At 44.0% G+C, this 12,122-nt stretch overlaps 1 protein-coding gene across 2 annotated transcripts in view; it reads left to right on the top strand.

Moving 5' to 3' along the window:
• The window catches only part of LOC138289596 (alcohol dehydrogenase 1-like), a 390,086-nt gene that overhangs the window by 173,405 nt on the left and 204,559 nt on the right, over nucleotides 1-12,122 (top strand). For both annotated transcript variants that reach the window (XR_011202551.1, XM_069230186.1), the window contains exon 4: nucleotides 3,288-3,375. Coding sequence is in view for 1 of the 2 variants with exons in the window: in XM_069230186.1 (XP_069086287.1) it covers nucleotides 3,288-3,375 (88 nt within the window). In the remaining variant the exon portion in view is untranslated. The remainder of the gene's footprint in view (nucleotides 1-3,287; nucleotides 3,376-12,122) is intronic.

Genomic DNA, 12,122 nt, shown 5'->3' with positions numbered 1-12,122 from the left:
CTTTGTCCTCTCTCAGGGAGAAGCAGCTACTGCAGGCCAACCCAGCAAAGCACAGTCACAGGCAAAGGGGCAGTACTCCTCCTCCAGCTTCCAGGTCTTCTCCTTGGCAGAGGTTCCTCTTGGTTCCAGAAGTAATCTGATTTTCAGGGGTTTGGGTGCTCTTCTTATACCCCTTTCTGCCTTTGAAGTAGGCATACTTCAAATAGAAGTCTCTGTTGTTTACAATATGCTGCCTTGTCCAGGCCAGGCCCCAGACCCCCACCAGGGGGTTGAAGACTGCATTGGTTGAGGGCAGGCACAGCCCTTTTAGGTGTTAGTGACCATTCCTCCCCTCACATCAGCCCAGATGGCCCATCAGGATATGCAGGCTACACCACAGCTCTCTTTGTGTCACTGTCTAGAAGAGAAGTGCAAGCAGCACATGTGTCAAACTGACCCAGACAGGGAATCCACAAGCAAGCAGAGTCACTGAATGGATTAAGCAAGTAAATGGCTACTTTCTAAAAGTGGCATTTTCAAACACACAACCTAAAAAACAACTTCACTAAAAGATGTATTTTTAAATTGGGAGTTCAGAGACCCGAAACTCCACATGTCTATCTGCTCCCAAAGTGAATCTGCTCTTTAATAATATTTAAAGGCAGCCCCCATGTTAACCTATGAGAGAGATAAGCCTTGTAACAGTGAAAACTGAATTTAGTAGTATTTCACTGCCAGGACATGTAAAACACATAAGTGCATGTCCCACCTTTAACATACACTGCACCCTGCCCATGGGGCTACCTGGGGCCTACCTTAGGGGTGCCTTACATGTAAGAAAAAGGAAGGTTTAGGCTTGGTAAGTGGGTACACTTGCCAATTCGAATTGGCAGTTTATGTCTGAGCCATGTTTACAGGGCTACTAATGTGGGTGGCACAACCAGTGCTGCAGGCCCACTAGTGCACTTTACTATGGACTTACAAGTAAATCAAATATGCCAATCATGGGAAGCCAATCAACAATACAATTTACACAGAGAGCATATGCACTTTAGGTAAAGTGCCCAGAGTGCTAAAGCCAACAAAAACAGGTCAGAAAAAATAGGAGGAAGGAGGCTAAAAGAATGGAGAGGACCCTGCAAAAGAGAAAAGGTCCAACAATATGGTATCCTGTTCCCGCTTTGTACATAGATTGTGCCTGGTGGGTGTTAGGGGCTCCAATCTTGCCCTGCTGGAGTCCTTTCTCATGAATAGGACTCATACTGTGAGTTATGGGCAATTCGGGTCAGATTCTTATCAGCTGCCTTGTGGAGTTTCACAGGGCTTCTCACTTAGCTCAACTTTGTTCAATCTGTATGTTGCCCCTTTAAAAAAAACGGATAAAATCTTTTGAGTTCCAAGTACTATCATATTCGGATGATACCCAAATTATTAATATCTGTCAGATTATGTTTAGAAGGTAGCTGACAGGTTCAGATGCTGCATGGATGAAAGAGAACTGGCTAAAACTTAATGCTGATAAAACTGAGATCTTGGTCTTTAGTGAAAAAGATCAGTCTGGTCTGAATTGTGTTGGCCAGAGATCTGAGGTCCTCTACCATGCCTGCTTAAGAGGCCAAAAATTTAGGAATGATCTTTGATAGTATCCTCTCTTTTGCTTCTCAGACAAAGATAGTGAGTCCCTGCTTTTCATCATTAGAATCTTGAAAAAAATCTTTCCCTTCATTCCGGTTGAGCTCAGGGTTGCAGTGGTTACCGGCATGATTACCTTCCAGTTGGACTACTGCAACTCACTGTATCTCAATATCAACAAAACTACCCTCAACTGACTTCAGACTGTTCAAAATGTGACTGCTCACTTGATCTTGGATGTCCCTAAACAATGTACGGTTTAGGATGGCATTTGGTCCCTTCATTGGTTGTCGATTATTAAGGGTGTGACACTTAAAGCATTGTGTCTGGTGCACACGGCCCTGCACTTGCAGGGCCTTCTTGCCCTGAGGTCCTCTTTTCAATGCTATACTCCCAACAGGCCGTTGAGGTCATCCTCCAGCAGAATGGTGAAAATTCCAAGATTTCCCAAAGCCAGACGGGGAGGACGGATCTTTTCAGTCGCTGCAGCTAAGCTACAGAATGTGTTACTTTTTTACGTTGCTAGTATCATCTCCAACACAGTTTTTCATTAGAAACTTAAAACTTGGTTCTTCTCTCTTCCGTGTTGATGGGAGGACGTTTTCCTCACAACTACTGCTTCTTTTTACTTTTAGCGATTTGACACCTTCGAGTATAATGCACTTTATAAATCCCAAATACAAATACAAGCAAGAAAAAAGACCTACATTTTCTAGACAACTTGCTTCAGAAGATGTTAAACATAGTTTTTAAACATACTATCCATGGTATATCAGTAAACTAGGAGGAGATAAGAGGAAGCATACAAGTATATTACTATCTAACGTTTTTAAACAGCAAACGAAGTGCTGTGGCTATGTAATTGAGAAAAATACCCAATAAAAAAGATTTGTTTTGCTTTCTCCCACTTCGACTTTGAAACCCCAAATATTACACAACTGGCATTAAGACCACTATTTAGTCTTTGGCAGAGGACAGGCAGAAACATTACATCCTCCAAAGCTCCTCCACCTTCCTCCTGCCTACCTTCCGATGGTGGAATGGACGGCTACGGCCCAGCATGCAGTCTGCCGAACACCTGCCATGTTAGAATCGGCTTGGGGTACTCAGTGCTCTCTTCCGTGGTGAGAAAAGATGGCGGAGGCAGGCAGGGGTCCTGACAGCTCTCATCCTACAGTACCCATCATCTTCTGCTCCATGTTGCTAATGGTGTCCCCAGGAAGGAAGATACGACTCTAATCTCCACACTACAGGGGCATGCTGGTAACTCTAGTTATTTTCCCTGCTGTGCGCAAAACCAGACACTTCCCACTCTCCCCTACCCACTGGTCAAAAGGAAAATCAATGTGATTCCCTCTCTGGCACCAAGTTTCGGATTAAGATAGTTGTAATTAATGTTCACACCTTTTGGCTAAAAAGTAAACTAAAGTGTAGCTGTAGTATACACAGCACCCCTTTGAGGATCTATCAAAACAAAGTTCAGTCCAGGGCCTTTCTCAGACTTTAATTTTTAGGCTGTTCATACATTATATTCCTAAATAAGTAAAGGTTTCACTTGATATGCTCCGACTGTAAAAACTTCTCTCATTTAAAACAATCAACCTTTTCCTAGGAAAGAAGTACAAAATGTTCTCAGAGTAAAAGTCTGATTCGTGTAATCTCTTTTTTTCCTGCAGGAGACAAAGTCATCCCGCTCTGTATTCCACAATGTGGATCCTGCCGGTGTTGTAAGAGTCCTGACAGCAACTTCTGTATACAAAATGAGTACGTTTTCAACTTATTTTAACTCTTTTAGGAATGCGATACTTGTCTTGCTCAAATCATAACCTTGATTAATTTTAAATGTTTCCCTGAAATAGTTAGATGTAGTTTTTCCTGCTACCTCTGTGTAGCCTCACATTCTAAAACCTGTCGAAACAAGCCCCTGCTTTTGAGGTCTGACCCAATACACTGCATGTTGCTGCTTGATGTTTCTTACTAACAGAAGGTTTCTATATACTAATTATTAACATGCGCCTATCAAGTGTCACACAAAATATGTACATTTCTGCCTCACTGCAGACAGGGTTTCATCAGGCAGACGACAATTTATCAGCTGACTGCTTATTGATTATCATTTCAAGAAGTGTAGTGGGTTTCCCCGCATACAATGTATGTGATATGCATTTGGAAAGCAATAATGGCCTTAGTTTAAGCTTTGAATCCACTTGTGGCCAATGTTAAGGATAGTCAGTCCTGCCAGAGTTGGCAATCAGCAATTTAACTTTGCTTGGCATCCAGGATTGGTTGAAATTGCCAGACACCTAGCATCTGCTTTTCTTTTTTTTTTTTTTTTAGGACGCTAATCATTATGGGCCCGAATCCAGGCCTGAAATGGCCCCCATATTGCCTTCCCTTTCCTCCTAGCATGTTTCCCCTTGCGTTCATATAATGCCATCTCCAAATGGTGTACAGACAGCACCCTAGCCAACCATTGTTGCTGCCAGGACGGGGGTCGTACATTCAGCCATGCAGATGATATACAAATTCGATACACTGCCATAGCTACAAAAATAAATGCTCTATGTGGCCCAGCAGCTTCGCCAGCAACCCCAAAAACCATGATCTCGGGTGTAAGGGCAAAATCACATCCCAAAACCTCCTTCAAAACAGATTGAATACCTTCCCTCGAGGCCTTTAATTCCCCACATGTAGCCATCATATGTACGATGTCTGTTCCATATATCCCACATCTTGGACAGTTTGTTCCTGACAGACACCCCCATTTGGCGAGGTGAGCTGGAGGATGATACAAATCGAACATGGTCTTATAATGTTGCGCTTGCAAGGAAGAAGATAATAGAATAGTGCATCCCAGCTCCAGTGACCTCATAAAGTTGTTACTCCCATCTACCAGCTTATTGCTCCACCTCTCCTTATTCTTCTCTAAATCATCTGGCTGATCCGCCAGCAGTAAGGGGTAGATCGACCTGATAGTTATATTGGGGTTAGCCAGGCTATCATTCAACAATTGATTGCTTCTAAATCCCTGCACCCCCCCTGTTTTTTTCCCTAGAAAATCCTGTATCTGTAAATATTTGAAGAAGTCCCTTCGCTCTAGACCATACTGCCCCTGTAGATCTCCAAACGCCTTAACCCCAAAATTATCAAAATAATTCCCTAACCTAACTATGCCTAAAGAGGATCAGTTTGCCATATATTTGTCCTGAAAGATTTCAGGGAGCAATGGATTCTTCTCAATCATGGTATAATGATTATATCTACCAAATCCTATCTTCTTATACCATAATTGCCAACACTTATAGGCCGCTCACAAAACCTTATATCTAGTTTTCTTATAATATCCAGGCTCGTGATATGTTACCAGACACCCATTGGCTACTGATCCTATCTGCAACTCGTATATATTGGGGCAGTCCACTTCCGCAATTCCTTCTTTCTTAGGACCCCATAAAGGGTGCATCTACTGAAAAGCTGCTGCCATTTGATATAATTTTATATTCGGTAAAGACCACCCCCCCCTTTCTCGACGGAGAGACATAAATTTGCTTGCTCTCCGACACTTACCATATGCCCATATAAATCTCATAATCACTCTATCTATCTCTTTAAATCTCAAATTAGTAAAGCTCAATGGTACGGCACGAAATAGATACAGCAGCTTAGGGAGGAAAATCATTTTCACCATGTTACACCGCCCCACAATAGTCAGATGTAGATTATTCCATCTGCACATATCTTCTCTGGCTTTTGCAAGTATAGGATCTATGTTCAAATTGACAATTTCGTCTACCATTGGTGTAATATTAATACCTAAATATACTGCATGATCCACCCTCCGAGCGTCTTTATTATTTGTATATTGATTAGCCAACAGCTGCGTTTTAGCTCTATTTAACAGGTATCCGGAAAATCTTCCAAATTTTGTCGTCACCTCTTCAACCTCTCTCAGTGCTGAATCGGGGGAGGGCGTTAGTATGGCTATATCGTCTGCATATGCTAAGACTTTTGTATCCCATCCCTGCCTATGTATTGGTGGAATCTTGCTATTTACCTCCAACTGTCTAAGCAGAGGGTCTATATACAAAGCTAACAGGAGGGGGGAACATGGGCATCCCTGCCTAGTGCCTCTCCTGATCAAGATACTCTCATATTGTCCTCCCATTAATTGTATTTTCACAGCCGGTGATCTATATAGAGCCCTTATTGCTACAATAAATTTCTTCCCTAACCCATAATACTCCATGACATACCACAGATAATTCCAGTTCACCCGGTCGAACGCCTTCTCTGCATCTAATAATGCAACCGCCATAGGTTCCTTTGCTACTTCCGTAGCGTCAAAAAGTGCTAGAACTCTCTGGATATGATTAGTAGTATCTCTTCCTGGGACAAACCCATGCTGCCTAGGGGAAACCAGCTTCTTGATCACCAGCGATAATCGAGCGGCCAGAATCTTTGAATATATTTTAACATCACTATTTATTACTGTGATCGGGTGATATGAGGCTGGATTTAACAGGGGTTTTCCCTTCTTCAAGAACATAACTATATTAGCCAGATCCCAAGATGGGGGGATTTCCCCTCCATTCTGTACCTGAATAAATAACTTTGCCATTACCGGGAGTAATAATACTTTAAAAACTTTATAGAATTCTAAGGGGATCGAGTCAGGCCCCGTAGCTTTTCCCATGGGTAGATCACTCATTGCCATATCGATTTCTGAAATATCTATCTGCTCTCCCAGGCGTAAATTGTCACTCTTAACTAGTTTCTCAATCTTAATGGGGTATAAAAACTCCAACATTTCTTCCTCCGGATACACAGATAAATCATTATATAGTTCCTGATAATATCTATGGAACACCTTTCTAATTCCATCCACTTCTGATATTATCTGTCCTTGCCAGTCTTTAATCTCCCTAATAACCCCAGATGCTGTTTTCTGACTTGTCCGTATTGCTAGCAAACGCCCAACTTTTTCTCCATACTCATACCCTTGTGCACGCTGTGCTAGATATTTCTCCGCTATTCTTTGGGCCATGGCCTCGTTCATTGCTGCTTTTACTATAGCAACTTCTTCCTGAGCCCTCCTTACACCCACTCCGGTTTCTATAGCTATAATCAGTTGCCTTTCTGCCACCCGCAACTTCGCTTGGGACTCTTTTGTTCTACCTTGGGTATCCTTCTGCCTTTTGATACTAAAACTCAATGTTTCACCACGGATTCCTGCTTTCAGGGTATCCCAAACTATCTCTACTGAAGCTGACCCCTGGTTAAACCCCAAAAATTCAACTATCCACTTTCTCATATGCTCACAGTATTCCGGGTCTTTTAGGAGTCCTCTTTCAAATGTCCATCTACTAACCTTTGGTTCTAGCCCATCCAGTTCTAAATCAAAAACTAAAGGATTATGATCTGATACAATCTGTGAATATGACTCAATCCTGCCCTGCTTTAGAAATACGGGAGAGATAAAAAAATAAGCGAGTCGTGCTAGTTTCGCATGAGGGGCCGAATAATAAGTATATCCGGGGTCTGGCTTGCGCAGCTTCACCCAAGCGTCCACTAATCCTAATTCTTGCTGAATGGCAACCATTGCCTTATAAACCCGAGGTTTACGCCCCTGATACTTCTTAGTTGTGGGTGCTAATAAATCCTGTAGTCCCTCCCAAGATCCATTAAAGTTAAAGTCACCACATATAATATAGGGAGGGGCCCATCCTGTTAACTCGATGGCAAGGTTATCTACAACTATTGGGTCGTCCGTGACTACTCCGTATAGGGAGCATAATGTAAAGCTACTATGTCCATAGCTACATTCTACTATTACCCATCTTCCGCCCGTATCTGCCTTCTGCTGAGTAATATTTAGTTTATTGGTCCGATCTAAGATTGCCACTCCTTTAGTTCTAGCCTCTTGTTCTGACCGAACGATTACCTTCATACCAAGCGAACCGAGGATCCCAGAGTTTTTATATTCCACATGTGTCTCTTGTAGACAAAAAATATCTGCCTTAAAGGTTTTCAGCCACTCTCCTTCTTTTACGAGGGTCATTTAGTCCACATATATTGATTGAAACAATTCTAAGTCTAGCCATTTGCTATTTTTGTAGTTTCACATCTTTTCTCTTTCTGCTCCTTCAGGTCTTCATATCTAACTGCACCTTCTCTTGAATTCTCTTTTCTCCCTGTTCCACTCTTCTTATTTTTCCACCCCGTTTCTCTCACTTCCCTTAGTCCTTTCCTTTCTATTTTCTTTCCTCGTTTCCCCCCCACTCCCCCACTATCCCTATCCTCCTCCCCATTCCCCTCCCCGTCCCCCCTTCCACCTCCCTGGACCAGTCTTGTCCCTCCCCCTCCCCGACCCCTTCCCTCCCCCCGAGACTGGCCCCCCACCCTTTGAGCAATCAGACCACCAATGGCCTGAATATTGGTGTCGTGTATGCATCGGCCCACCCACCCACCAGTCTCCTAAGCACCTTTACCTTCCCTGTGTTTCTACGCTCTATTGTTTGACCCCCATCAAATATTCTTTTGCCTTAATTTCTGAAGTAAAAACTTTTACTTTTCCATTCATTACTGTTTTAAGTCTAGCAGGGGCCAACAAATATGCTTCCCCTCCTTTGTCAAAGAATGGCTTAATAAGCTCCACAGTGGCATGGCAAAAATCGGGGCGGGTAAAGAAAGTAACCCCATTGAAAGAGCGTGGGGTATTAGGAGGAGTTTTATCAGATATCTCCTGTCGTAATAAATAGTTCCCAAAATAGACCAAAATCGGTCTTGGGTATTTAGAATCTGCCCGTTGACCCCCCTCCCGTCGAGTTGTCGGAAACCTATGAACCCGCTGCAGCTCGTTATCCCAATCCCGATTCCCCAGTTCTGGAAAGGCCCCACGCAAAAGGTTGACCATATACGCCTGTATATTACTTCCTTCTAGCCCTTCTGATATACCCAGAAATCGAAGATTGTTCCTTCTCTGTCTATTTTCCAAATCTTCCATTTTCCACATCACATCCGTCAATTGTCCATCTCTCGCAGCGCTCTGCTCTTTAAGAGTATCCACATCCTCCTCGACTGCCACTATCCTTTCTTCCATTGAACATAGCTTAGCTTCAATTTCCGTACATGATTTCGCTACCTTACGGACCGTCCCCTGCAGTCTCTTTGTAGCAATCCTTGCACGCCGACTTTCGATCCTAGTCTCAGTTTGTAGCTCTTTAATTGAACTATATATTGACTGCAGGATCCCTACCTCGGTGCCCATCGCATGCGCGTTGCCAGTATTGCCAGTATTACCAGCAGAAGCTCCTATGTCGATTTCATTTTTATCATTAGCATGGCCCTGGTTGCCAATGGTAGGAGTATCTGCTAAGCCAATACCAGAATAATTCCACCTTAAGGCCCTACCACTCATAGATGCCGCGTTTTCAAAACCCTCCTGAGAGCCAGGGCGTGTTTTTACAGGTTTCCGTTGTCGGTACTGCCGTCCTGTAAGTTCATTACTTGGAGATTTATTGCCAGCCTTGGATGTCTCACTCTCTTCAGATTTGCTAAAACTGCGATCGGCGCAGCTGAGATCGGACTCTTCTGTCAAAGAGTAAAATTTATCGCTACTATCTTTGCCCCAGTCCATGAGTTGTTTTTTTTTTCCATAGTTTTATCCCATTTTTTAGGGCTTCCTAAAGGGTTGGTTAGGTCGTCCTTTTCTACTGTAGGTCCTGATGTGCTTGCAGTTTCTTCCTTACTTTGACACTCCAGCTGCTCACTTTGATCCACTTGTTGTGTTTGGGGCTGCCTGCTCCCGGGGAGGCCAAGCACCTTCTCGCTTGTCTCCCTGTTACTGTCTTTGATCTCTGAAAGGCTCTGTACATATTGTGTGATTTTAGTACAGAGTTCCTTGTTTTCGATACATAACTTTTTGTCGCTTGTACATAGAGGAGTAGGTTCTTTTCCTAACACATTGCTTTCCGGGGAGGGGGTTATATGTACAGGAGAACTATCTTGCGCCCCGCCTGCAAGAAAAGCCGTAATAGTAGACTGACTTTTGCCATTCAACTTGATTTCCAACGGGGGGTAGTGCTGTCACTCATCTTGGCATCTTTCATCAATCCCAACGTATTCTTCCCAGCCGCTTTACCAGTTATTGACGTCAAGCATTTATTTACCCCTACTGCCTCTCCTTTATCCCTGCCAATACGTGTCGTCTTAACTTCCTCACTCTTGTCTTCAAGATTCCGGATAGTTTTGGGTGCCATATTTGTTTTTATAGCATGAGATAACAGTCTGATAAATCTTGTTACTCCCGCCGCTGCCGCTAGCACATCCGATATTGTTTGTTCAATCACACTCCTCAGTGGCCGTGAAGGAGTAAACAGATGCCAAGATGCGTCACTTTGTATGCCCGACAGCATTAAAACCCCCTAAAACTTTCAGTTCTTCTTTTATCCCCCCCCCCGATTTTTTTTGTTCTTAAAAAGTTTTTAGCCCCCCTCCTCTATTTTCCGGTAATAAGAGAAAAGAGCAGGATCAAATAGCAAAATCAGATGCTGTTAGCTAATATCGTTCTCCTGTATTTAAAGTACTTTAATTGATGGTCAAACAAAAACCGCCAATCCCTCAATGTCTATATATCGACCTCCAAGTGCTTGCTTGCTGCCGCTCCACTAGTAGTTAATTTAAAGCCAGAAGGATATCCCAGGTTCCTCGAACCCTTTCTACCCTTAGGTGACAGCCAGAGTAAAAATCTTTTTCACTGCTTCCTCAAACAACAACAGAGTCCAGGGGTCTCCTAGGAGACCCACGCTTCACCAGCTCGAGATAATTCCCTGTGCTCTGCAAAGTTTTTTTTCCTTACCGCCATGCGGCGTTTTCAGCGTGCTCCAAACGCCAATTCGGATTTGACCGCGTCTCTCCAGGTAACAATGATGACAGCCGGACGCCCCCGCGTTCTCTTCCGCGGAAGGTACGGGGGCGATCCTCATAGCGCCGCAGCAGCAGCAGCAACAGCGACAGCGGCTGTACGCCGGTTTCCTGGGGCGATTCTCGTTGCAATGGCTGCCGCGACGGGAAGAGCGGCAGCAGCCGTGTGTGGTGCTTAGTTCTGCTGGGCGGGGCTTACGAGCCTCTCCGCTACGCCGACACCATGTTGCTCCTAGCATCTGCTTTTCATTGCCAATGTTTCTGTAGCTTATGTTGGGAGCTTGCCTTTAAAGCAGGAGAGTCGTTCAAACAGATGGCTGGCTGCATTGTAGAAAGCAGGTACCTGAAATTGTTGGTGAGATTACTTTCAGCTGCACAGCTCCTTTCAATGACTGCAAGCAGACAGTAGCAGCAACATTGTTCAGGCAGGTAAGAAAAAGTGGTGACTTCTGGCCGCCCTTTTCAGTTGCTGGTGGAAGTTGGAATACTGGTTGACTCAAGCAGCAACCACAATTTCTGTTACGGTGAAGTCACAAGCAAACCCCAAACTACCCTATGCTTAACCTCGCGGTAGCTTGGCACAAAGCAGTCAGACTTAACTTAGCGGCATTGCATAAAGTATTTCTGTAGCACTGCCACCCCTGTTTGAAAAAATAGAGTAAAATGTAATAAAATATTTGAGCTGAAATGACAAAAATCCAATGAATAAAACTGGAGATATGCAATTTTAAAGATTTAGATGAAAATAGAGCCTAGAAGCACAAAGTGCCAACTGTGGTTATCTGGTCATGCCAGACCAGGATAAAGTCACAAGTTCAGACAGACTGCGATGGAGTGTGGGCCAGATACACGAACCAAGCTAGGCTTGCTGAACAAGAGTACCTGAAATCCTGGTTGCAGAGCGTTGCATGGTCCCACATCAAGGAAACATTGCACAGCAGTGGTTCTGAGATGCCAAGATGCGTCACTTTGTATGCCCGACAGCATTAAAACCCCCTAAAACTTTCAGTTCTTCTTTTATCCCCCCCCCCGATTTTTTTTGTTCTTAAAAAGTTTTTAGCCCCCCTCCTCTATTTTCCGGTAATAAGAGAAAAGAGCAGGATCAAATAGCAAAATCAGATGCTGTTAGCTAATATCGTTCTCCTGTATTTAAAGTACTTTAATTGATGGTCAAACAAAAACCGCCAATCCCTCAATGTCTATATATCGACCTCCAAGTGCTTGGTTGCTGCCGCTCCACTAGTAGTTAATTTAAAGCCAGAAGGATATCCCAGGTTCCTCGAACCCTTTCTACCCTTAGGTGACAGCCAGAGTAAAAATCTTTTTCACTGCTTCCTCAAACAACAACAGAGTCCAGGGGTCTCCTAGGAGACCCACGCTTCACCAGCTCGAGATAATTCCCTGTGCTCTGCAAAGTTTTTTTTCCTTACCGCCATGCGGCGTTTTCAGCGTGCTCCAAACGCCAATTCGGATTTGACCGCGTCTCTCCAGGTAACAATGATGACAGCCGGACGCCCCCGCGTTCTCTTCCGCGGAAGGTACGGGGGCGATCCTCATAGCGCCGCAGCAGCGGCAGCAACAGCGACAGC

The sequence above is a fragment of the Pleurodeles waltl genome, chromosome 1_1 (genome assembly GCF_031143425.1).
Source record: "Pleurodeles waltl isolate 20211129_DDA chromosome 1_1, aPleWal1.hap1.20221129, whole genome shotgun sequence".
Taxonomy (NCBI): Eukaryota; Metazoa; Chordata; class Amphibia; order Caudata; family Salamandridae; genus Pleurodeles; species Pleurodeles waltl.
Note: the sequence above shows the minus strand (reverse complement) of the source record. Positions and strands in the feature narration are given on the sequence as shown.